Source organism: Sus scrofa, chromosome 7 (genome assembly GCF_054392235.1).
Source record: "Sus scrofa isolate SSC_HxYL_T2T_F1_AM1 chromosome 7, Sscrofa_HxYL_maternal_Yorkshire_Landrace_v2.0, whole genome shotgun sequence".
Lineage (NCBI taxonomy): Eukaryota > Metazoa > Chordata > Mammalia > Artiodactyla > Suidae > Sus > Sus scrofa.
The window spans coordinates 59456131-59482122 of record NC_139389.1 but is presented as its reverse complement, the minus strand read 5'-3'; the positions used below and the strand labels follow the sequence as shown (position 1 = coordinate 59482122).

The window sequence follows — 25992 nt, the reverse complement described above, 5'->3', positions numbered from 1 at the left end:
AGGCTGTTATAAAGCAAATAGGCTCTCAAGGTTCTTCCCCTTTCTGCAGCTCTCTTTGCATGATTAATTGTGATTTGTGTGTGTGTGTGTTTTGGAGAATAAATCCGATATGTATCAAGTAACTGATTTTTTTTTCCTTTCCGTGTTCAAGAATAGTCACAAGGAAAGTTATTTTAAATGATATTCAGAGGCTTTAAAAATTGTTTTTCTGGACTTATATGCAAAATGCAGAAATACAAATTAACTTAGGTTTTATTTGTCATCTGGGGATCATTTTATCACAGTGAGTTAAATTCAGGTCCAAGTCATATATTGAGTTTTTATGGAGTGTGCTGTATATGTGTGGAAGGGAAACTTGCTGATGAATCATAGGACCCTAGATGTCTAGAGCTTAAGGGAACTTGAGTTAATATTTTATCCATTCCATATTCTTTGGGAAGGGCCTACTTTAATAATCTTCTGCTATTCTTGACAGTTGATCAAGTTCACCTGTATACCATATTCTTTTTCATGGCAAAATAAATGTAATGATTGTATCACAAAAATTTTTTATTGTTATTTTTGTATCACAAGTATTTTAAAACTAGTTCCTTTCTAATGAATAATTAGTTGATTGTTATGGTGGGTTTCCTGTTTCGGACAGTGCCGTGCTGGCCATCATTGTATTTATGTTGTGGTGGCTCAGTTTTTCTCCAGTCTAATCACAGCTATTGTTTCATTTTAAGGAACATTTGACATGGATGAGGTTCACTCATTCATTCAGCAAATATCTATTGAGTGCCTACCAGATGCCAAGAATAGCTGTTTTGGTGATTATCTGAGTGGAGAGGCAGTAAGGGCGTAGCAGGATGGGGAGGAGATGATTTTAGAGAAGAGAACACAGCCTCCTGGTATTAATGAATACCTGAGATTCTAAGTGTTGCCAGTGGAGGGGTGAGAGCGGGGGTTAAAAAAAAAACGCATGCTCTCTCCCTGTTGCCTTACTTTATTTGCAAGGCACTTTCCTCTTGTTTATTCTTGAAGGTTTCTGTTGATATTCATTGTAACCCAGTTACCGGGTATGAAGATATTTGTAGACAAGGCATGGATACTTACTTGCTCAGCCCTCTGCCCCTTATAAGGCTGATCCTGGGCATAGGCACTGGAGTCTTTGGGACTTAACTGCCACATCCTCTCCACCGTGGTACACTCTGTTTCTGTGTCCCAACCAGCTTTACGGGGGATAGGGTGACCCACTGCCTCTTTGTTCCTACCAGTTCTTCCTCCTCGCTCCGCCTTCATTACCAGATTTGGCATTTTCACTTTTCCTTCAGTGGAGGAAAGGCATGTGAATGAGATTCCAGTGATTTTGGAAAGGAGCAGAAATATCATAACTATTTATTGGTGCTGGAAAAATGTAATTCCTCTTTTCTGGAATACATTGAGAAGCATGGCATAGAGGAAAAAGCCCTGTCCTGGGAGTTAGGAAAACTGGCCCCTTTCCAGAACTGCCAGCGACTGTGATCGGGGATCAACCTTTCCTCACTGTGAAATGGATGAGCTTTAAGGACTTGCTAAAGTTTACATTTTATGTTTTCTGTCTTTAAATCAGGGACAGTGCTGTTTTACATGCAAGCTGTAAAAGTTGTGTGTAAAGCTTTAAAGAAATCCCTTGATGTTTACTAAAAACATAGACTTTTCTAAAGATGATTTTGGTTTCCAAATGATGATGGAGGCATTTTCCAATCTGCTCTGGCCTTGGATCTGGACACCTGCTGCTTCCACTACCTGAGTATATTCAGCAGTGTTGCTGCCCCCTTCTCTTCTGCCACCTAAGCCAAAAACCATGAACCATTTTCTTAATGTAGAATAAACTCAAACATTTGAGTACCAAGAACCAGCTTCAGCGTGGACTATGTTACCTTCTGGGGTCCAGATGTGGAGCATATCCAGATATTGGTAGAATGGGCCCTTACAGATGATTGAGGTATCTCCTAGGTGGCATCATCTCCTAAGGAACAAGAAACCAGGCATGACATGGTAATCCAGTAAGTAGACTAAGCCTTACTTACATCCCACAGGAGGAATGGCATGATACCTGTCACTTAATTTGCCTTTCAGCGCAGCCTTTTTGCTCCCATAACCAGACTTTCGGAAGGAAAGAATAAAGCCTGGAAGAGTTGACCTCTTTAAGAGCTTAGATCCCAAGCACTATCTACCCTCTAACAGGGTATAGTATATAGAAGAAGCATTTCCTCTACATCAGAAACCCTGGCAGAGTTTTGGCACCATAGGGTCACCAGTGCCTAAGATCTGTGGCAAGTGTGAGCTCATGAGCCCATGAGGAAGAACCCCTGGGATTCCCAGAGAAGATGATGGACAGAAAGATGGAGGCCCTGTATGAACCAGTGGGAACAGAGCCAGTGGGATTAGGTTATTGCTCATACAATTCCACTTAGTAGGTACAGACTAGAAGTCTTGAGTAAATGATTTGCATTAGTCTGTTTGATGAAAGCTTCTTTATGGATGCTCTGTTAGCATTTCTACATTTTGTTATGGTGGAATTCTTTAGTTTGCAACAGGTTTCACTAGGGACAAAGTTTGTTAATAAATCAGGACACCTTTGGCTGTTTGAAAAAACACACCCAATGCCTGGGTAGAGTAAGGAGGGTCTCTCGACGTAGCCTGTTTGTGGTTTTCCTATTTGGGGTCATTTAGAAATGATTATCTTACCTCACAGTGTTTCTGGAGTGTTTGTCAAAGAGACTCACATACACAAGGCCCCCATGGACCATATTAGGGAAATAATCAACTGGAAGTGACTTTCACGTTATTTTTCTGACCTATTTTTCACAGCACTCATTCTCATTTTTCTTAGAGCCAAAAGAACGTTTCCCATGATGTGAGCTGAGACTGGTTTTACTCTAATGGTGGTTAGATTTCAGCAGTGGTAGCTGGTAAGAATGGAACAAGACTCTTAGAAATTCTTGAGTAATGTGTTGGATGTTTTTTATACATAAATAAAGATAGTTTTAGAGAATTCTGTGATGTTCACTGGGGAATGTTTTGTTTTTCCCCACAATAAAAGAGATCAAGACCCAAAGAATAGTTTTCTAAACCATTAGAGTATCTTCCAATGGATATTTAAAAGGACCAACCTCCGAATGCACTGCAGAGTATCAGAAACTAGAGAGCAGTTGGAAGGATGCAGCTAGGAGGAGGCTGGCTGCACTTATTTGAATAAAGAAGTGATTTGCTCAAGGACTGACATGTTCAGAAGAATCTGTGTCAGGACATTGCAGTGAAAGATACTTTTCATTAGTCCTTGGATAACGTGGAAGGAAAAGATACAGGAGATAGACCATGTATGCTTACTCTTTTGCTGCCAGTTCTTTTATAAAGGCTCTAAATGTTTTATCTTTACTAGGTGCAGCTAATGGCATCTCTAAAAGACTCAGAAGCACTTTAAATACCCATGTCATTTGTGCCAAATCACACTTTTAAGTAACTTTTATTGATGCATAATAGTCATGTAGAAAAGTATGCAAATCTGAAACCACAGCTTGATAGATTTTTATAAACTGAACATATGTCAGTGTTACTAAAATCCAGATTGGGGAACAGAAAACTACCAGCATGCCAGAAGCCAAGTGCCTTTCCAGTTACTGCCACCTGCACCCTCTGTCCCTAAGGGTAGTGACTCTCCTGGCTTCTGACATCATAGATTAATCTTACCTGCTTTTAAGCTTTGTGCAAGACAAGTCATAGAGAATGTACCCTTGTGCCGGGCTTCTTTCATTCATCGTTCTGGTTGTAAGATTCATCCATATCACTGCACATGGTTGTCATTTGTTCATTCTCCTTGTGTGGCCACTGCAGTTTATCTGCTCTTGTATTGCGAGGCATTCAGTTTATTTCCAATATTTGGCCATTATGACTATTACTGCTTTGAATATCCTTGTACATGCCTTTTGCTGAGTATCTGTACACACTTCGGTTGGAGGTGCTGTATTTTAGAGTAGGTTTTTGTCAAGCTTAGTTAGTGTACCAATTTATGCTTCCACCAGGAATACCTGAAAGTTTCGCTTGCTCTGTATCTTTGCCAACACTTCTTTTCGTTCTCATTTGAGCCATTCCGGTGTGTATGGAGTAGTAGTCAGTATTCCTGATGACTAGTGAAGTTAAACTTTGTTTTTTTAAAAAATAAATTTTATTGAAGTATATAGTTATTTACAATGTGATGTTAATTTCTGCTATACAACAGAATGACCCAGATATATATATTCTTTTTCATATTCTTTTCCATTTTGGTTTATCACAGGATTATTACATATTAACTATTGACTTTTACTCATTTATGAATTGTTGTTATGCCTTTGTCTTTTTTTTTAGATTCTCTGCCTTTTTTGTATTGCTTTGTAGGCATTCTTTATATATTCTGCATAGAAGTCCCTTTCTGTGTATACTTATTGCAGACATTTTCTCCTACTCTGAGTTACCTTTCTGTTCTCTAATTGTGTCTTGATGAACAGCAGTTCATTTTAATATAGTCTAATATTCATCAGTTTTTTTATGATTAGTGCTTTTTGTGTCCCATTTAAGAAATCTGCTTAGTCCAAAGTCATGAAGAAGCCATGTGTTATTCCTCCATAAGCTTTATACACACACACACACACACACACACACACACACACACACACACACACACACATACATATACACACACACATATATATACATATATAGAACTTATTATAAGATTTTTACCTGTAATCTATCTGAAATGGTTTTTGTACATGTTGTGGAGTAGAAGTCAGATTGATTGGTTCTGCCAGTGTGGATGTGCCATTGACTTTATCTATTTATTTTTTCTTTTTAGGGCCACAGCTGCAGCATATGGAAGTTCCCAGGCTAGGAGTTGAACCAGAGCTACAGCTGCCGGCCTACGCCATACCCACAGACACATCAGATGAGCCACATCTGCAGCATACACCCATACAACGCCAGATCCTTAACCCACTGAGCAATGCCAGGGATTGAACCTGCATCCTCATGGATACTAGTCGGATTCTTAACCTGCTGAGCCACAGTGGGAACTCCATGCCCTTGACTTTATTTATTTATTTATTTATTTTTCTTTGCTTTTTTCAGGGCTTCACCTGCAGCCTATGGAAGTTCCCAGGCTAGGGGTCGAATCAGAGCTGCAACTGTCAGCCTATGCCATAGCCACAGCAACATGGGATCCAAGCCATGTCTGTGACCTATGCCACAGCACACAGCAATGCCAGATCCTTAACCCACTATCGAGGCCAGGGATGGGATCAGACTGCACCCTTATGGATACTAGTTGAGTTTGTAACCTGCTAAGCCACAGCAGGAACCCCTGCCATTGACTTTAAATTATTATTAAATCCTCACTGTATTACAGTGTCGCCTTTGCCATCTATCAGTTTATATAGTTTACATCCATTTGATTCTGTTAATGGCAGCTCTTTAAAAGCGCTTAAAAGTTCTTATAGCTTGTGTCTAATGACTTCATGGCAAAAGTTAAAATATTTTCTAATTTGAAAATGACCGTTTTTAATCTCCACACTAACACTATTATAATTTTCATTTATAGTTTTATTTCTCTTTATTTTATTTATAATTCCTGTCTACATAGAATTTTATTTTTTGTTTTGTCTGTGCGTAGGTGATCTTTAAAATTCAGTTTATTAGTGGCTGTATGGTGTTTTATTGACAGGTATGGCATATTTAGTTAGGTAGTCCTGTACTGACAGGCATTTAAAGTGTTCTTAGATGGTGATGAAAACTGCTACCTTGTAGAAATTTATTATCTGTCATTTTTCGGTAGGGTATTAGATGAGAATGAACGTATCCACCTGGGGCCCCGCTTTAACTATTTTCACTTCTTTTTTTTAACTGAGTCTAATCCAACTGTCTAATATAGATTCCATCGTGTTTTATAAAGGGTTGTTTCACAATACCAGTACTAATCAATTGTGTTTTTGTAATGTTATAAAATTAAACCCATTACTACTATAATGTAAAACCTTGCTAATGTTTAAAGTAATATTAACATTAAAAATTTTAGCCTATAGTGCTTATTCTTAGTTCATGGATCTGTGAAGTAATCAGCCCACAATAACAGAACTGCTTTGAAAGCTGCTTCTCACAAGGAGGTAATGCATGCACTGGAAAAAAATATTGGCTTGAATTATAAGAGGCTATATTTGCTTAAAATTTCACTAACATTCTAGTAGTGTTTCTTTTTCCCCTTAGGAATTATATTTCTTCGGTAGGTTCTAATATCAAGTAAGTTGTGTCTATGACATGCCATAGTAGCTGTGCCATATAAAGTTGCAGACATATGGCAATAGTCACAAAAATCTCAAGCTCCAAGGTTCAGGCATTGGAATAGACTATCAGCAATAGTGGGACTGAGTTTTAAAAATGCTGTAGGAGCACTTAGAATGTTAAAATGAGAGAAAGTTTTGGGAACTTGGTCTTCTTCATCCATCTCCTCCGTGATGCTCAGCACAGACCTGTAAACCTAAGTGCCAGTAGATAATTGTTGAGGTGGACTGAAAAGCACAGGAATTACATGAAATACTCCTTCACTAACTGTTTTGAGCCCTCCTCTCAAGTAAATTACAACTTATTAGATATAAGGTTTAATAGGACCCTCTAAAGTCCATCATTCCTGAATTGACTTTGAGGAAAATACTTACCATTGGAAAAGTGATCATGAGAAATGGTAAAGAACACGAGGGTGGCATCAGGTGACACAGGCTCACATCTAATGCCAGGGTGGCCTGTGAGTGGACCTGGAGATTAGAGTTTCTCTGTAGAATTAACAGGGCCTTCAGTTGAAGGCTATCAGACTCCTCACTTTCAGGACCCTGATTAACCTCAAGAAACATTCCAGCTCCCTATCAGATAGGAATCCAGGACTCCCTCTGCGGACACCAGGCACCGGGGAAATCCAAGTTCGTCAGTCTAGACGTACGAGCACAGTTCCAATTTCTAGGACCTAAATTGATTGATGCAAATGTAACACATTATAGCATAATCCCAGGGTTTATTGCTGTGTGATAATTCAAATAGTGCAAGCATTCAAAGCACAGAACAAAAAGGCAGTTTTTTTTTTTAACCTCAGGGTTACAAATTTTTTTTTTAAATAAAATAAAGTACGTGTAAATGTTACAACTTGACTATACTAGATGGATGGCAAAATCAAGTCACATACTTGTTGGCACCATGAGTGTGACAGATACAGCTGCGGTTTGATGCAGATGCATGGTGCTGATGATGCAGGTGCCATGAGTGACTGTTGGTAAAATGGTGCATAGCTCATTTTCAGAACAAACTTCCTGAACATTCACTGTGTATTAAACTGGGCAAAATATACTTCATTATTAAAAGTGGCATTGAATTTAAGCTCAGTTCATTCTAAATAGGTTTGTCCACAAAGTTACTCAAAAGCTGAGCAGCTGGGGAAAATTCTCTGGATGGGACACTTCCACACATTCCAAGGCCCTGGTCCTTGGCCCTGCCCACTAATGCCAAACATGTCCCCACCGTTTACCAGATCACCTTGATTTGTACCCCTGGAGTTGTACCATTGTTTGTGATATGTTACTGATACACTGTTGTGCATGCCACCCACACTGATTTGGAATATATAAGTAGAAATCAAATTTGTGAGTTCCGTAGTCTGGGCATGTTTGGCCACATACTTGTAACAACTTTTGTTCCCATCTCTGGTTTATAAGACCTACCTTTTCTTTTTCTTTTTTTTCATGTAAAAAGAAATTGGATATTTATTGAGTTTAAGAAAAGAATGCTTTTTAATCAGGAACACACTTGTTTTGGGTTTTTTTTTTTGTCATTTCCATTTTATTTTATTTTACCTTTTATTTTTTTTTCTACTGTACAGCATGGCGACCCAGTCACTCATACAAGTATACATTCTTTTTTCTCACTTTATCATGCTCCATCATAAGTGACTAGATAGAGTTCCCAGTGCTACACAGCAGGATCTCATTGATAATCCATTCCAAAGGCAATAGTCTGCATCTATTAACACCAAGTTCCCCATCCACCCCACTCCCTCCCCCACCCCTTGGCAACCAAAAGTCTATTCTCCAAGTCCATGATTTTCTTTTCTGCGGAAAGGTTCATCTGTGCTGTATATTAGATTCCAGATATAAGAGATGTCATATGGTATTTGTCTTTCTCTTTCTGGCTTACTTCACTCAGGATGAGAGTCTCTAGTTCCATCCATGTTGCTGCAAATGACATTATTTTGTTCTTTTTATGGCTGAGTAATATTCCATTGTGTATATATACAACATCTTCCTAATCCAATCATCTGCCGATGGACATTTGGGTTGTTTCTATGTCTTGGAATAGTGCTGCAATGAACATGTGGGTGCATGTGTCTTTTTTAAGGAAAGTTTTGTCCAGATATATGCCCAAGAGTGGGGTTGCTGGGTCATATGGTAGTTCTATGTATAGATTTCTAAGGTTTATTTTTGCTTTTATTTCTGTTGTTCTGGGAGACTGACCTGAGAAAACCTTTGTAAGGTTGATGTCAGAGAATGTTTTACCTGTGTTCTCTTCTAGGAGTTTGATGGTGTCTTGTCTTATATTTAAGTCTTTCAGCCATTTTGAGTTTATTTTTGTGTATGGGTTGAAGCTGTGTTTTAGTTTTATTGCAGCTGTCCAATTTTGCTAGCACCACTTAATGAAAAGACTGTCTTTTCTCCATTTTTATATTCTTGCCTCCTTTGTCAAAGATTAGTTGACTATAGATGTCTGGGTTTATTTCTGGGTTCTCTATTCTGTTCCATTGGTCTGTCTGTCTGTTTTGGTACCAGTACCACACTGTCTTAATGACTGTGGCTTTGTAATAGAGCCTGAAGTCTGGGAGAATTATGCCTCCTGGTTGGTTTTTGTTACTCAGAATTGCTTTGGCTATTTTTTTTTTAATATAATGATTTTTAATTTTTTTTCATTGTAGCTGGTTTACAGTGTTCTGTCAATTTTCTACTGTACAGCATGGTGACCCAGTTACACATACACATATACATTCTTTTTTCTCACATTACCATGCTCCGTCATAAATGACTAGACATAGTTCCCGGTGCTACAATAGCAGGATCTCATTGCTCATCCATTCCAAAGGCAATAGTCTGTCTGCATCTGTAAGACCTACCTTTTCTATACCTATTTGCCAACACAGGGTTTCTTCAGACTTACACCAGTTGTACTAGTGTGAAATAGTATCTTGTTTTAATTTACATTTACCTTATTATTGAGATTAAGATTTTTTTGTTTTTTGAATGTTTAGAGCTTCCTTTCCTTTTAGTGTCTTTTCTTGGAATTATTTATATTCTTTGCCTATCTTTTTCATTGATTGCCTGTCTTTTTCATTGATTCATACTAGTTCTTTATATATTGTGTTGCTAATACTTAGTCCCATGTAAACATGGAAAACATCTATTTTACAACTTACTTTGAGGTATTTTTGTTTTATAGATTTTATTTTACTTTTTTAAATTTTATTATAGTCAGTACAATGTTCTGTCACTTTCTGCTGTACCACAAAGTGACCCAACTATCTATCTATCTATCTATCTATCTATCTATCTATCTATCTACATTCTTTCTCTCACATTATCCTCCATCATATTCCATCACAAGTGGCTAGGTCTAGTTCTCTGTGCTATGCAGCGGATAGATTTTATAACATAGTAGGACTTATCATTCTTTAGTCTTATAACATTATCTTATGAGGTATGCTTTCTGTGAAATTTATTTTTCTAGGTGGTGTATTGTAGAGATGCTGTTATATTATTTTTTCCATTTCATTAGCTAATTGTTTCCATACCATTTACTGAATAGCCCCTCCTTTCTGCCACTGTTGCCCCTTTGTCATTTCCACTTTGCACATAGATGTTTCTGGGCTCTTCATTTATTTCTTTATTTATCAGACAAACCCCCATTAGCACCCTATGTGTACAGGTGTTTTTCTTAGATTGTGTTAATTTCTCAAGAAAGAAATTTTAGTAGTTCCTGTCGTGGCTCAGTGGTTAACAAACCTGACTAGCATCCATGAGGATGTGGATTCAATCCCTGGCCTCCCTCAGCAGGTTAAGGATCCGGCGTTGCCTTGAGCTGTGGCACAGGCCGGCGGCTGCGGCTCCAATTCGACCCCTGGCCTAGAAACTTCCATATGCTGCAGGTGCGGCCCTAGAAAGCGAAAGAATTTTAAAATTTTTTAAAAAAGAAATTTTGAACTGACACTGCTATTTTTTCTTTGATCTACATTTAACAAAAATAGATCACAGTTTGAAATCAGCCCTCTCTAGTTTCACTATTCATTCACTTTTTCCTTAGTTTTCTTCCTTTGATCATTTCAACTACGATCTTTTGTGTACTTGTGATGAAGTTGTCATTTCATCCAGGAGTGACTCTGCTTCCTGTTTTTAATTAGAAATATTTTGAATTTGGAGTTCCCATCATGGCGCAGTGGTTAACGAATCCGAATCCAACTAGGAATCATGAGGTTGCAGGTTCAATCCCTGGCCTCGATCAGTGGGTTAAGGATCCAGCGTTGCCATGAGCTGTGGTGTAGGTCGAAGACGTGGCTCATATCCCGCGTTGCTGTGGCTCTGGTGTAGGCCAGTGGCTACAGCTCTGATTAGACCCCTAGCCTGGGAACCTCCATATGCCGTGGGAAACGGCCCTAGAAAAGACAAAAAAAAAAAAAGAAAAAAGAAAAAAGAAAAGAAAAGAAATATTTTGAATTTAAAGGTGGAGGAAATCTGGTGAAAGTTTCCTGGTTATGTTAAAGCCATATCTCTTTTTGTTTTAATCTTAAATTGCTAGCATTATTTTAAACTATAAAAGCATTTTATTCCTTTGTGCTAAACATTGTACATTTCCTCCATTTCATTGGAATCATTTGAATTGGAATTACTTCTTTGAAGGAACATCACTTAAAATTATGTGTTACTATGCAAAGTACAAATTTAGGTTAGTGGGACAGGATTCAAAGCTTATAAATGGATCTGATTATGAATCTGCACCTATAGAGAAGTTATTATAACCTTCTTTAACTAGTAACTGGTTAACAGTGTATATAAAAAACTAGATATATACTTTATACCATACACCAAAAGCCCTTAATTGATTCATGAAACTACTAAGAAGACAACTACTGTTATTATTAGGACCTTATAAACCACCACTGCCACCACCTCCATTTATTGAATGCTTATCCTGTGCCAGGGACTCTAACTCTCTATATGATTATCTTATTTAAGGTGCACAGTAACCCTGTGAAAGTATCATGTGTTAGGTATATATGGAAACTAAAACTCTGGAGAGATTAGGCACCTGGCATAGAGTTAAAGTTTTAATTAAATTCAGGTCCCTCTGATTCCACATCAAACATAGCAAGAATGTCTATTGACTAAGGAAAAAAAATGAATGGCAGTTGTAGGATCTCAGAGGAGGGGAAATGAATGAGATGGCAGTGTCCGTTCAGTCCTGCTATCTTCTCCATGCTGCAGCTATAGGTAATGACCTTGGGCTCTCACTGGAGCCTCTAATGGTGCCATTTCCCCACCTCAACACTCTGTTCCCACAGCATCCATAGAGTTGTCTCAACTACTCCTGGATGTCAGCTTCTCTCGGAAGTCTATAACCTCTCAGTTTCTCTATCCACGTAAACAAATCTTCTCCTTTGCCCATTAGGACACTTCTCACATTATATTGTAATTGCCTATTTATCTGCCTTTGTCCCCCTCCAGATTTTCAGCTCTGAGGACAAGAACTGTGTTCAGGTTCACTTGTTCATTTGAAGAAACTTTATGCCCTTAAAACAAATTCTTGAAAAGCTAACAAAAAATTGAATAATCAGTTATTTGAAAGCACAACTTTTTAAGCTCTGATGTTTAGACACCAAAGAGAAAAGCCTCAAAAAAGTAGTAGAGAAAAAAAAAATAGAAGCAAAATAAAAAGGGAAAGTGTAAGCTGGAGAAAAAGTATAATAAGCATTAAAATGTTTATTACATAAAGAACTAATACAAATGGTAAGGAAAACAGTTAGCCTGTAAGAAGAAGAGAGAAATGCTCTAAGTAATCATCTGCTTAGATTTCCAAGTCAGAAATCTGGGTTTTGTCCTTGTTTCCTCCTTGTCCCTTCCTTCTAGCCTCTAAGTAACCACCAAGACTTAATGGCTTACCTCACCTCTCTCTCTAATTCATCGACACCTCAGCATATCCACAGCCTTCAGAGTAAAGGCTACACTTGGCATGCTGTTCACATCACTTGATAATCTCTTTCCTTTAGCCTCCTGTTTCCCCAGCCCCTCTATGTACTCTGTGTCCCAGGTATTCCGAGCTCCTTTGGGTTCCCACAACACCCTAACACTTTGTGTATGTTGTGTCCCTGGTCTGGCATTCCCTTCTCCACCTTTACACGATTCATTCTTCTCAGTCCTTCACAGCTGCTTCTGTTCTAATAGAAAATACTGTTTTCAAACATCTTCATTAATTATGTACTTCGATCTTTCTCCTAGGCTTGCCTCAGTACATCCTTTCTCATGGTATAACACACCAAGAGACCACCAGGAGACGGTTTTGGGGGAGGGGGGATTGTTTGTTTTTACTGACTGCCCTTTTATTCACTTTGAGATACAGTATTAGACGATTACTTTTCTTCACTTTGAAATAATAATATCTGCTCTGCCTCCAGGCCAAGATGAAATTTCTTGCCCTATTTTAATCGTAGACCGTTCCAACTTTGTAATTCCCTTGGTGACAGCCAGCTCCACCGAGTCAGCCTACTTCCCAGTAATGTGGTCTGGCATAAATGGAAGTGGTCTTGGGCCATAAATTGAGACTCCATAGTGACACCTGGTTCAGGACCCCGAGGGCCAAGTTTACACTTGTTCTCGCATGTAGACAAAGATAGCAAGCCTAGACATCTCTTTAAAAAAAGAAAGAAGAAAGTTTTGATTCTTAAGGTGTTACTTTTTCCATTTACTGTAGTCTCACTTCTGAGAAAAGGGCCCCAGATCTTGATGTAACTTGCTCAAGAACTATTATTAGCTTGTTATGAGCTCCATCTGTCTATACGAGAGGAAGAAGAAGAAAAAAATCTGATGGTGATGTCATTGTAGCAAGATTTTCCCCTAGGGGCTCTGTAACACCAAAAAGCTAAAGGGCAGTTGATTTAAGGAACTTTTTTTATAGCATAATGGACAGACTTGACCAGTCCTCTGAAAACCTTAGCAATACGGGTCTGCTTTGGAGATGCCAGACAAGCAGGCTTGGAAAAGGCCCATTTAATATTTTTTCTACCTGCCTGCCTCCATACCTCCATGGCAAGACTTGTAAAGTGCATGGATCTCCTGATACCCTTTGTAGTTGACTCAGAATCTGGCAGAATCTGGGTTTCCATGAAAGGTACAGAATAAGGGCATAAAATTCCAGGCAGAAGATATGGGCTTCTTTAGGGTTCCAAGACAGAAGGACCTAGAGCTGAAGGTAGTCTTCTGAAACCAAGAGTTTTCTAGGTTCTCCACCAACCACCCTGGAAACTCCCCACCAACCACCCTGGAAACCTATAGTGGAAAAAAAAAAAAAGTTTTTTTTTAATACTCTTCTGAATCCTCATGTCTTATAAAGTAATGTTTATTGCTCTTATAGGCCTGAGGCTCCGTAGACATCCATGATATATAACTTGCATTTACTGTGAAGATTTAAAGGAATCCATTATCTCAGGCTTATTAAACAGTTTAAGAGGAGCAGGTTGATGGTTCTGGGTGTAGTTATGTTAAAGTCGGCTTGAAATAAAACTTCGGGGATTAGGAGACCATGTTCTAGCTAGAGCATTAACATGTTTTCCCAAAAAGTTTTTTTTTTTTTTCAATTCCAATAATATTTTTATACCAGCAATGAAAGAGCACTTTACGAATGCAGACTTTCCTGAAGATAGTAATGCTCTTCTTTGTCCAGACAGCCTACAGGCTTGTCCCAGGAAGCAGTGTTAGAATTCAGTAAGGATTCCACCATCTTCCTGCTGCCAGTGTGACCTCATCCTAGATTGATTTCACCTGCTCAGCAGGGGCTTATTAAAGAAAAAAAGTTGTTGACAGAAGGCCAGTCCATCTCTCGGGCCCTACATAGTGTTTTCTGTCTCATAAAAGCTGTACTCCTTCATGTTGCTTGTTTCTGGAATTTTTAATGTCTAGATTTTTTATGCAATCTTAAAGACTGCTTTCCATTTACAGTTATTGCAAAATATTGGCTGTATTCCCATGTTGTACAGTACACCCTCGAATCTATCTTAAACCCAGTCATTTTGTACCTTCCACTCCCCACCCTTTCATTGCCTCTCCTCACTGGTAACCACTAGTCTGTTCTCTATATCTGAGTCTGCTTCTTTTTTGTTATTCACTCATTTGTTTTATTTTTTAGATTCCGCATATGATATTGTACAGTATTTGTCTGGGTTTTTTTTTGTTTGTTTGTTTTTTTAGGGCTGCAACTACGGCGTATGGAAGTTCCCAGGGTAGGGGTCGAATCAGAGCTGCAGCTGCTGGCCTATGTCAGAGCCATAGCAACGTAGGATCCGAGCCGCGTCTGCAACCTACACCACAGCTCACCGCAATAACGCCGGATCCTTAACCCACTGAGTGAAGCCAGGGATCAAACCTGCATCCTCATGGATGCTAGTCAGGTTCGCTAACCTCTGAGCCGTGACGGGAACTCCTGTTTTTGTCCGAATTATTTCACCTGGTATAATGTCTTCCAAGTCCATACAGTTTGCTGCAAATGGCAAAATTTTGTACTTTTTTATGGCTGAGCAGTATTCATATTCATATATGTATATACACACATTTACATACACATCTTCTTTATCCATCCATCTATTGATGAACACTTAAGTTAATTCCATGTCTTGGCAGTTATAAATAATGCTGCTATGCACTATTCACAATAGCCAAGGCATGGAAACAACCTAAAGGTCCATCAATAGATGAATGGATTAAGAAGATGTGGTATATGTAGGCAATACTACTCAGCCATAAAAAAAGAACAAAATAATGCCATTTGCAACAACATGGGTGGAACTGGAGACTCTTGTGCGAAGTGAAATAAGTCAGAAAGAGAAAGACAAATACCATATGATATAACATATCTAGAATCTAATATATGGCACAAATGAACCTTTCTACAGAAAAGAAACTCATGGACTTGGAGAACAGACTTGTGGTTGCCAAGGGGGTCAGGAGGGAATGGGATGGACTGGGAATCTGGGGTTAATAGATGCAAACTATTGCATTTAGTATGACTAAGAAGTGAGATCTTGCTGTATAGCACTGGGAACTATATCTAGTCACTTATGACGGGGCATGATGGAGAATAATGTGAGAAAAAGAATGTATATATGTATGTGTGACTGGGTCACTTTGCTGTACAGTAGAAAATTGACAGAATACTGTAAACTGGCTATGATGGAAAAAATGAAAATCATTTTAGAAAATAATGCTGCTATGAATTGGGGTGTATGTATCTTTTCAAATTAGTGTTTTTATGTGTTTATGGTTATATACCTAAGAGGGGAATTGCTGGGTCATATCATTTGCATATGCTTATGATATATGACTGATAAGGGCTTAATTATCCAATATATATAAACTGCTCATACAACTCAACATCAAAAAAACCAAACAACCCAATTAAAAAATGAGCAAAGAAGTTCCTGCTGTGGCACAGTGGGCTGGTGATCGGCTTCTCTGTGTGGAGACGCTGGTTCAGTCCTGGGCCTGGCACAGTGTGTTAAGGATTGCTGCAGCTATGGTGTAAGTCACAGCTCCTGCTTCAGGTTCGATCCATGGCTCAGGGACTTCCATATGCCGCAGATGTGGCCCAAAAGGGAGAAAAAATAAATGAGCAGAAGGACTGAGTGGACATCTTTCCAAAAAGGAACTACAGATGGCCTAGGTGTTCAATATCGCTAATCATCAGGGAAATGCAAACTAAACCACTGTTAGCTATCACCTCTCACCTGTCAGAGTAGCTACCATCAAAAGGACACAGATAAATGTTGGTGAGGATATAGAGAAAAGTGAACCCTCATTCACTGTTGGTGGGAATGTGAATTGGTGCAGCCACTGCTGGAAAAACAGTATGAACGTTCCTTAAAAAACTAAAAATGGAAAACTTCTTAAAAGGAAACATTAGCAAGAGCTTGGAAATAATTTTGGCCTGACAAGTGTTTGCAAAATGCTGAATTTTTTTTTTATTAAGAAGGATTTGAATGGTATGGGAAACTTCTGGTAATGGCCTGAGTACCCAGTGGAAGAGCTCAGTGTTTACTCACGTGTCACCCCTGTCTGTGAGTCAGAGTTCGCTCACTCAAAATACCTGATATTCTTTGTTCTATAGAGAAGAATTGAGACCAGAGAGGACTTGGATCCTTCATCTTCAGTCAGACAAAAGTTGCTGGTGTTTGTATAAAAACAAGCTAGAACTCTTGGTGTTTAATAAATTCCTTTTGCTCCATATTCTTCAGTCTATTTTTTCTCTCATTTAATCACATGCCTTTATTTATACACACACACACACACACACACACACACACACGGGGAAAATAATCTCACCCTTTTTAATTCTTGAAACAAATTCATGCGATGCTAATTTTGGATTTTTTTTTTTAACCTATCACTTCCATCCCAGAAATTCTAAAATGATTCCCAGAAGGGAACATGTTCTTCAACCCCAACCTCAGTTGAGAAATGCTTTAGCAGGTGTACTTTATGTGAAGAAATTATTCCTCCTTAACTGTTACAGTTGTGATTTAAACAACTGAAGTGAAAATCACTATTTAAATAGGATAAAATGACACAAATGCATAGCAACTTAAGTTGTGTGTTCCAGTAGACGTGGGAATGAAAAATGAAACAGTACATCAAATGAAGGTAGTGACTGGATTAGAAGGGTGTGGTTTTTGTTTTGTTTTTAGAATTTACTTCATGGCATTGTTTTTAAAACAAAGTTTGTTTTAAAGTGTATTTAGCCGTAAATACCAAGTTGCACACTTATTATTATTTGATAGTACATCAAAAAATCCTCAAGATAATTTTTAAATGATTTTATTGTGATGCAGCCAAATAACGGTTCCTTTCCTAGGTTTTATTTACTTATTTATTTGGCTTTTTAGGTCTGCACTTGTGGCATATGGAAGTTCCCAGGCTAGGGATTGAACCCGAAACCTCATGGTTCCAGTCGAATTCGTTAACCACTGAGCCATGACAAACTCCTGATTTTTTAATATAATTTAAAAATCTAGGGAGTTCCTGTTGACGCAGCAGAAACGAATTTGACTAGGAACCATGTTCGATCCCTGGCCTTATTCAGTGGGTCAAATATCCAGTGTTGCCATGAGCTGTGGTATAGGTCGCAGATGAGGCTCGGATCCTGCGTTGCTGTGGCTGTGGTGGAGGGCTACAGCTGTAGCTCTGATCTGACCCCTAGCCTGGGAACCTCCACATGCTGCAAGTTCGGCCCTAAAAAAAAATAAATAAATAAAATCAGTTAAAATAGTGGCATAGTACAGGTAATGAGTTTTTTACTATTTTTTGAAGCATAGTTTTTCCATAAAACCTTAATCTTGACTAGGAGTGCTGTAGTATTGACTTTTTTCTTTTCTTTTTTGGGGGTGATTACAATCCTGTTCACAAACCTGGGCATATCTAAGTAGCAGGAATAGATTTGGAGATTTGAACAGCAAATGGTAAACCAGAAGTTTCAAGGGAGGGTGTTCAAAATATACTGGCCATCTGCAGCCTGCATGACGGGTGATAGAGAGGAGAGACCAGCATTTTATCTTTTCATTGAAACCATGTGCTGGGTGTGCAGGAAGGAAATGCATGCTAGTCAGAGGTCAGACGCAGGATAGATGAGGTTTGAAAGGGAATATTTGCTGTGGGGTTTTCCTAAACCCTAGGCCTTGTGGGAGACGTTATTTCTAGCTGACTTGGCAGAGACCTGGAGAGACCCAGACCTATGACATCATGGTACTTGGGGACGTTCACAAGAAGCTGTGGCCAGGTGTGGCTCTCTCTGTGTGCTGGGCCAAGAAGGACAACAGTCAGAAATTGAGACCTTAACCAAATAAATAAACAGGAGGCACAGGGAAACTTTAGCGCCTTGAAACTTTAGTCTAAAGAGGATTCCCTGTCCAGGAAAGGTCTAGAAATCAGCTAATGATGTTTAGTGTGAGGCAGAAAAGGATTAAAAGGATGTGACAGATGCCTTTGAGAACCACAGGGTAGTTGGTAAAAACTAGAAGTACATTTTTTTCCTGTGGACCTTTGGGAAAACTGAACTACATGGTGTGCAGAGATCAGGGGAGAAAGGTTTTCCGCACAATGTAAGGACGGTGTTTTTGCAATTGGAGCCATCCTTTCACGTGGCGGGGTGGTGATTTCTGGATGCACTCAGGTGGGGAGTGTGTGGGGGGGGGTGGCTTCCAATTCTGTGGTCAGACTAAAGAAACCTCTAAACCTCCGTCCAAGTCTGCATGTCAGAAACCTCTGCTTCAGTTCCCCTCCCGGAGCCTGCGTGCTCCACCCTGTGTCCTGTACTGTTACACCCACTTGTCAGGTGGAGGCAGCAAAGTTGTTTCCTTTTCATAACTGTCTCTAGGTTCAAGATGCAAAAAGCGAATGCTGATTAAATATCCCTGCCCCTTTCTCCTGTCACCTTCATCTAAAACACATCATGCCCTCCCCCCATTTTTTTTTTTTTCTTTTTAGGGCCACACCCACAGCATATGATGTTTCCAGGCTAGGGGGTCAAATCTGAGCTGCAGCTGCCAGCCACAGCCACAGCCACACAGGATCTGAGCCATGTCTGTGACCTATACCACAGCTCATGGCAACGCTGGATCCTTAACCCACTGAGTGAGGCCAGGGATCAAACCCGCATCCTCATGGATGCCAGTCGGCTTCATTAACCGCTGAGCCACGACAGGAACTCCAAATTAATATATATATATATATATATATATATATATATATATATATATATATATATTTTGTTTGTCTTTTTGCTATTTCTTGGGCCGCTCTCGCGCGGCATATGGAGATTCCCAGGCTAGGGGTCGAATCGGAGCTGTAGCCCCCAGCTTACGCCAGAGCCACAGCAACACGGGATCCGAGCCGCGTCTGCAACCTACACCACAGCTCAGGGTAACGCCGGATCGTCAACCCACTGAGCAAGGGCAGGGATCGAACTCGCAACCTCATGGTTCCTAGTCAGATTCATTAACCACTGCGCCACGACGGGAACTCCCTAATATATTTTTAGAACTAAGAGTTACAATTAGAAGTAGTTGGTATTTTCAGACATGTGTATCTAGACATGATCCTTTCTGTGCTCAAAGTAGGTATGTTTTAGCCCAATGTGTTAAGCAGTTTTCCTCTGTGGCATATATACTGGACTGGTATTATTTTTCTAATGTAAATTCCGAATTTGTCATCGTTTATTGACTTCATGGGTCTTTTCCTCCCTACAGGTATAGGAGGCCTTCAAGACTTTGTGCTAAAATCAGCAACACTGTGTACCTTGCCATCCTGCCCGCCATTCATACCCCTCAACTTTGAAGCCACCCCTATTGTGAGGGTTGCCGTTGAACCAAAACACCCAAGTAAGATGACCTTGTTTTTAAAAGCATGGGATGGTCCTTATATTTTTTTAAATGTGTACGTTTAATGCTCGGTTCCTCATGATTCGTTTCAGCAGTATGCTGTGAATTTTCATGGAAGTGTGTACTAGGCGTAGCATGCCCAGCCAGGAGGCCATACAGACCATCGTCATGTCAAGGGGAGTCTAACATCTGTCTTAGGAACCTGGGGCTATTTAGACACTTTTGCCTTCCAGGGAGACTGTATTCTTCTTTATGGCAGAAACAATCACCTCTGCATCCCCCAGCATAGGGTGGCATCTCAGAAATCTCATGTTTTATGTGACTGGTTCTCAGAATCTTATCTTAAGCTTCTTGGTTCAAAATTCATATGTACCTCTTCCCTCTAGGTTTGCTAGATTACCTGGACACTTGAGTATTTCCTGTCTGTTTAGAAAGTACTTTGTGCCCCTTTCTGCCTGGCTGTGTGACACCCACATATGCCGGTCCCTGTAATAACTAATATTTAGTCTTTGGATTATACCGTTTGCCTGGCCAATCCTCAGTGACTCTTGTATATTACATCCCGTGGCTGTCACTCGCCCCCTATTCCGTGACTTTGCTGTCCCATTGCTTAGTGGTAGGCAGGGGAGAATCTCCGGTCTGCTTTAAGGGAACCAGAGAACAAGTGTGTAAAAGGACAATTTTCTGTTGGGGTATGTGGTGGCCTCACTGCCCCTGCATCTATATATCCCTCCTCTCCCAGACCTGGGCCTTCTGGAAGCTTGTCTCCACCTCAGTTTGTAAGACATAACCTAACCACTGAGGAGCCCTGGGGCCCTGGGGCAGATACATCTCTGATCTTTGGGCTCGGTCTTGGTAAATAGCTGTCTGCCCCAGGCCTCAGAGACAGGCATGCTTTCTGGGCAGTCATTGCAGACTGATGGAGCCCTGGTTGCTGCATGGATTTGCCCCATTCTGTGCAATGCCTGCTTCCTTTTTGTGGGCTTGTCCAGATCTTGGCCCATCATGGTTTGTCCTTCTTTTGGCGGGGGGTGGTGGGGGTGGCCTTTTTAGGGCCGCACCTGCAGCATATGCAGGGGTTGAATCGGAGTTATAGCTGCCAGCCTAATGCCACAGCCACAGGAATGCCAGATCTGAGCCGCATCTGCCACCAGCACCACAGCTCACAGCAACACAGGATCCTTAACCCACTGATTGAACCCTGTCCTCATGGATGCTAGTTGGGTTCATTAACTGCTGAGCCACAACGGGAACTCCTCATGGTTTGTTCTTTTATTCTGCTTGCTAACTGCCTCCAACCCTAATATAAGAAAGCTCAGTTTTATTTAAGTTGTAACATTTGAGTCCAGCAACCATGGTTTATTGTTAAGTGTTTCCAGTATTTATTTATATCTTATTTTTATTTGATTTTTCTCTATTCCATTTGGATCTTAAATTTTTAAAATAGGGATTAAAGAAACTTAAACTATAATGTTTTAATAGAAATGTGGAATTGTTTTGGAGTCTGTTTAACAGTTGCGTGTTTCTCTGTGCTGTTACCCAAGCTGCATGAACGCCCAGTCCTCGGGCAGCAGGACGGCTTCTGTACAGCTTTGGTAGATGGGGTGAGGGATCCTAGCCCCTAGCTGACTTCCTGTCCCATAGCAAACTCTCAGTAAGATTAATTTTCTTTTCAAAACACAGGTAACCTAATAAATAGAATTACCTAAGATTATCCATTTGGGTGCCAAAGTTTATGCCCTCATATATTTTATTAGATTTTTTTTCTCAACTTTGTAAAACCTAAAATGATAGAAGGGGCACCCAGTTTTCTTCATGGTTTTGAAAGGAGTGTTGCTACTTTGTTTTTGCTAGATTGCCGTCCATGTTCTTCCATGCATATTCTTTTTTTTTTTTAATTGTCTTTTTAGGGCCGCACTTGTGGCATATAGAGTTTCCTAGCCTCTGGCCTACACCTCAGCTCACGGCAACGCCAGATCCCCAACCCACCAAGCAAGGCCAGGGATCGAACCCACATCCTCATGGATCCTAGCCGGGTTCGTTAACTGCTGAGCCACGACGGGAACCTCCACCCTGAATATTCTTGGTTGTGTTATTGAAGTACCTCATTCCATGCTTCCATGTCTTAATTTTATTCTCATTGTTCTGTCTCCTTGGTGTCATGACATTGTCAACATCTTGTCTTACATTTAGAATGTCTGGAGATACTTCTCGTCATGCTGGCCTCCGTCCTCTGAGCCCTCAGAGGATGTTTATTGTCCGTTTACTCTTTGCCATAGTTTCTTATGCCCATCCTTACCTGGGGACAGTAGCTCCTCTTTCTGAGGACCACATGCCTAGAGACTGCTGGGATATCACCCCCTATACTTCAACCTTACTTCCCTGAGAGGCACTGGGCTGATGCGGGACTTCTGAACATGTGTCCCTAGGCCCTCTTTTCTTTTTCATGCTGACAGACTGAGTCGACTAATCTAGATGACAGTCTTTTGCTCTTCTTTCAGCATGAAGTAATTGTGAGCACTTGCTCTTCCACTTTGCTTTCTCCGATTGCCCAAGTTGAGGTCCAGATGTCATGGTGGCCACCCCTCTGGCTCCATGCCCACAGGGTCTACTCAAAATCCAGCACCCAAACACAGAGAACGCCAGGTGCCCAAAGCCATTATTATTTTCAGCATCATTGATCCTTGCTGTATGCTACATACAGTCTAAAACTTTAACATTGACCATCTCATTTAATCCTCTCAACAGCCCTGTGCTATTTTTTATTCTCATCTTCACATGAGGTAAACTGAAGCTTAGAGAAGTTAATTAATTTGCCAAAAGCCTTAGAGTTAGCAGGTAGTAAGTGGTTGAGTCAGAATTTAACTCCCACCTCAGGGACTACTACGTATCTTTATTTTTAGGAATCCAAAAAATTGTATTTACCTGAGAGCAGAGTTACTAGTTTCCAGAGTTTTTTTATCCTTTATCTGTATTAGGTAAAATAAAAGAAGCCCTCTGTACAGATATCCATGTAGATACATGAACCTTTGTGCTGATATTTCATGTATATCATGAAATATATACAAATGTAGAAGTTATTTTTAAAATTGAGGTGAGAATGGAGATGTATTTGTATTTGATGAGGATATATGCAGTATATATAAATAAATGTATATATAGTATTATATTTATGATTATGGTTTATAATTGTATTAGTTATTGAATACTGCCTAACTTATTACTCCAAAATTTAGTGGCTTGAAAGAATAATAATAATTTTTTTCCCACCACTCCTTTGCTCAGGAAATTTGGAAGGGTTCGGTTTGGGGACCTCTCATGCAGTGGTAGTCATATATCACCTTGGGCTTCAGCCATTGGAAGGTTTAATTGGACTTCCAGGTGGTTCACTCGTATGGGCTCAGAAAGTTGGTGCTTACTGGGGACCTCAGTGCTTCTCCAGAGACCTCTCCTCATGGCTGCTTGATTATTCTAGAGCATGGTAGAGTGACTGGCTTTAGCAGCAGTCTAAGATACCAAAGCAGAAGCCACAGTGCCTTTTGTGGTCTAGCCTGAGGAATCACACATCGCTTCTGCTATATTCTGTTGGTCAGATAGGCCAGCCCTGATCCGCTTGTGGGAGGGGTATGACTAGCAGAAGACAAAGATGATTGGGGCCATCTTGGAGGTGCCTGCCTCAATAATGCTTCATTGTTTTTGAAAATCTTACCTTACCACTTAGTAATAACACTATGCAGAGGTCTGCTTCTGGGTTCCATTTATTGCAACACTTGGTTTTAAATGCAGTTTTTACTGAAAAAGACACTTCGCAAAGTTACATAGTCCATATGGGGGAAACGCATCATTGGCTGCCTTTACTGAGTCATAATATCCATTTTAAAATCCCCTCTACCAGTTAGACAAAGGGTTTAATGAAATACAGACAGTGATTATTTTTTTTCTGAACTCAGTTTTTCCTCTACTAATGAGGAGATGTCGAGTTTTATATCTTTAATAAACTATATGGGAGATTTTTAAGCAGGCTAAGGAAATCAGCTTCTAGATTTTAAGAGGTTTTATAAATGAGATGTTTGTGTTGATTCTGGCATCAGAATGACTATCAATGTAAATGTTTTCAACTGTCTGGTTTCAAAATGTTGTCACCATATTCCACATTTCTTTTGGAAAAGTTTCTTCTTCGTTTATTATTAAACTGTCACCTTTGCCATGAGGAGACATTTCAATGTGTGGGAGTTTTTTGTTTGTTTGTTTTGTTTGTTTTTCTTTTTCAAGGATTTGTTAGGTTCTCATACTGGTGACAGCCGTTGTTTTTACTTTGTAATTTGGCTGATGGAGATAGCTGACAACCAGCTTTGTCCTTTTTTTTTTATCATTATCATTCTCTTCTTGGCTCCTGTGATATGTGTTATCAGTGGTCTTTTACAGGACTCTTTAAGACATGGTTCAAATTCTATGAAGGTTAACTTAACACTAGGTAATATCTACAAATCCACTGACTGAGGCAAAGACAACATGCTAAAGAGCAGCGCTTGAGGGTGCCTCTGTCAACCTCACATGCGGTGAAATCCCACTCCCTGTCTTTCTCAGCATTTTGTGCATCTTCTGTGGCTCGTGACCATGACTTCTGAGGATGCTGGCACCCCTTGTGGAGTATATGCCCCATGGCTATCTGCCTGGCTTCAAAACCAGCCCGAATGTGACCTTGAGTACAAGTTCCTTAGCTTCTCTGTATCTGTTTCCTCATTTATAAAATGAGAGTAATCATCCCTGCCTCGTAGTTAAATGAGTTGATAATATGTGAAATGCTTGCCTGGCACACTTAGCACCAGAAAGTGTTATCATTTAAAAGGGTTATTTAAAGGATAAATAGATAATGGAAAAATAAATAGATATGGACTAGATATGGATAATCAACTTCGGTAGCACATATTGAAAAAACCATTGATTTCAGAAAGCTCCTGTAGTTTGATTTGTTTGGCATGTCGAACACCAAGCATCGAGGAATTATAAGTCCTTCCCTCAGATGCAGAAGTGAAACAAAGCTGCATAAAAATGCCTTCCAAGCCAAGATCTCTGCTAAAATAGTAACAGGAGAATTCCTCTGACCTGCCTTGAGTGCACAGTGGCCACTGCACCAGTGAAAGGGGTGAGACACTCAGGATAGGGATCAGAATCCCTGCTTTGTACCCTTAACTCCCCTGAACCCTAGGTGACAAGCAATTAAATACCAAAAGCACAAGCAGACTAGGATTCAGAAGGCGCCTTAAGAGGCTCACTGGGTAAAGTGGCTGCTTCGTGTATTACAGCTCTAACCCAAAGGGCAGCTATATTCTGAAATCCACAGTTCTTTCAAGCAGCTTCATAAATAATTATTCTAAATATAAGGCTCTGGTGCAGCTTCTCAAATGTCACATCAAATGTTTCTTTTGCTTATTTGTTGATGTTATAGTTTTATAGGTGCTGTTTGGGGGAAAAAGTTCTCTTACATCTCTAGTATAAAATACACATTTGTAATAGATTGAGGTGGCTTCACAAGTATAATGACTTGTAGTTTATATTTGCTGAGTGTTTGAAGAAGTGGTATGATCAGCTTTGGGATTCTCTGTAAGTTTGTAACAAGTGTCTCATGTTAGCCATCTGTACAGATAAATTACTCAAAGATGGTTTTCTTCACATTGCTATATTATTGGAAGAAAAATAAACCATTATTTTAAGAGTTTATTTCATTATACTTTTCCCTTCCGTTTTCCCATGGACATTGTCTTTAGATTATATTAGTCCTTATCTTGCATTTAACCAGTGTTTCATTTCGTTAATCTAGGTGAAATGCCTCAGCTCGTCAAAGGAATGAAACTGTTAAACCAAGCTGATCCCTGTGTCCAGATTTTAATTCAGGAAACGGGAGAGCACGTTTTAGTCACAGCAGGGGAAGTCCACCTTCAGCGATGCCTGGATGACTTAAAAGAAAGGTTAGGCGATGATAGAGATGGAGAAATGATAAACATCTCAGAATCGATGGGATGTTTTAGTGTTTCCTAAACCCACTGAACTTATACTGTGATTTGTCATGGAGAAAAAATTAAGTGCCTCAACCTAAACATGAACTGTTATTGGAGCATAGATTTAATTTTTAATAACTGACAAATAGTATTTATTGCTGTACTTGAATAATTTTGCATGTTTTAGTCTGAGTCATAAAATACTTTCATATATATATTTTACTTTAAACTATACCCATAGCATATCAGGGCAACCAAACAAAATCTCATTCTGTGAAA

General features: G+C 39.7%; 1 protein-coding gene across 2 annotated transcripts in view; it reads left to right on the top strand.

The window, feature by feature from the left end:
• Positions 1-25992, top strand: part of EFL1 (elongation factor like GTPase 1) — a 137190-nt gene that overhangs the window by 81285 nt on the left and 29913 nt on the right. For both annotated transcript variants that reach the window (XR_014810384.1, XM_021098870.2), the window contains exons 16-17: positions 19583-19714; positions 25536-25683. Coding sequence is in view for 1 of the 2 variants with exons in the window: in XM_021098870.2 (XP_020954529.2) it covers positions 19583-19714; positions 25536-25683 (280 nt within the window). In the remaining variant the exon portion in view is untranslated. The remainder of the gene's footprint in view (positions 1-19582; positions 19715-25535; positions 25684-25992) is intronic.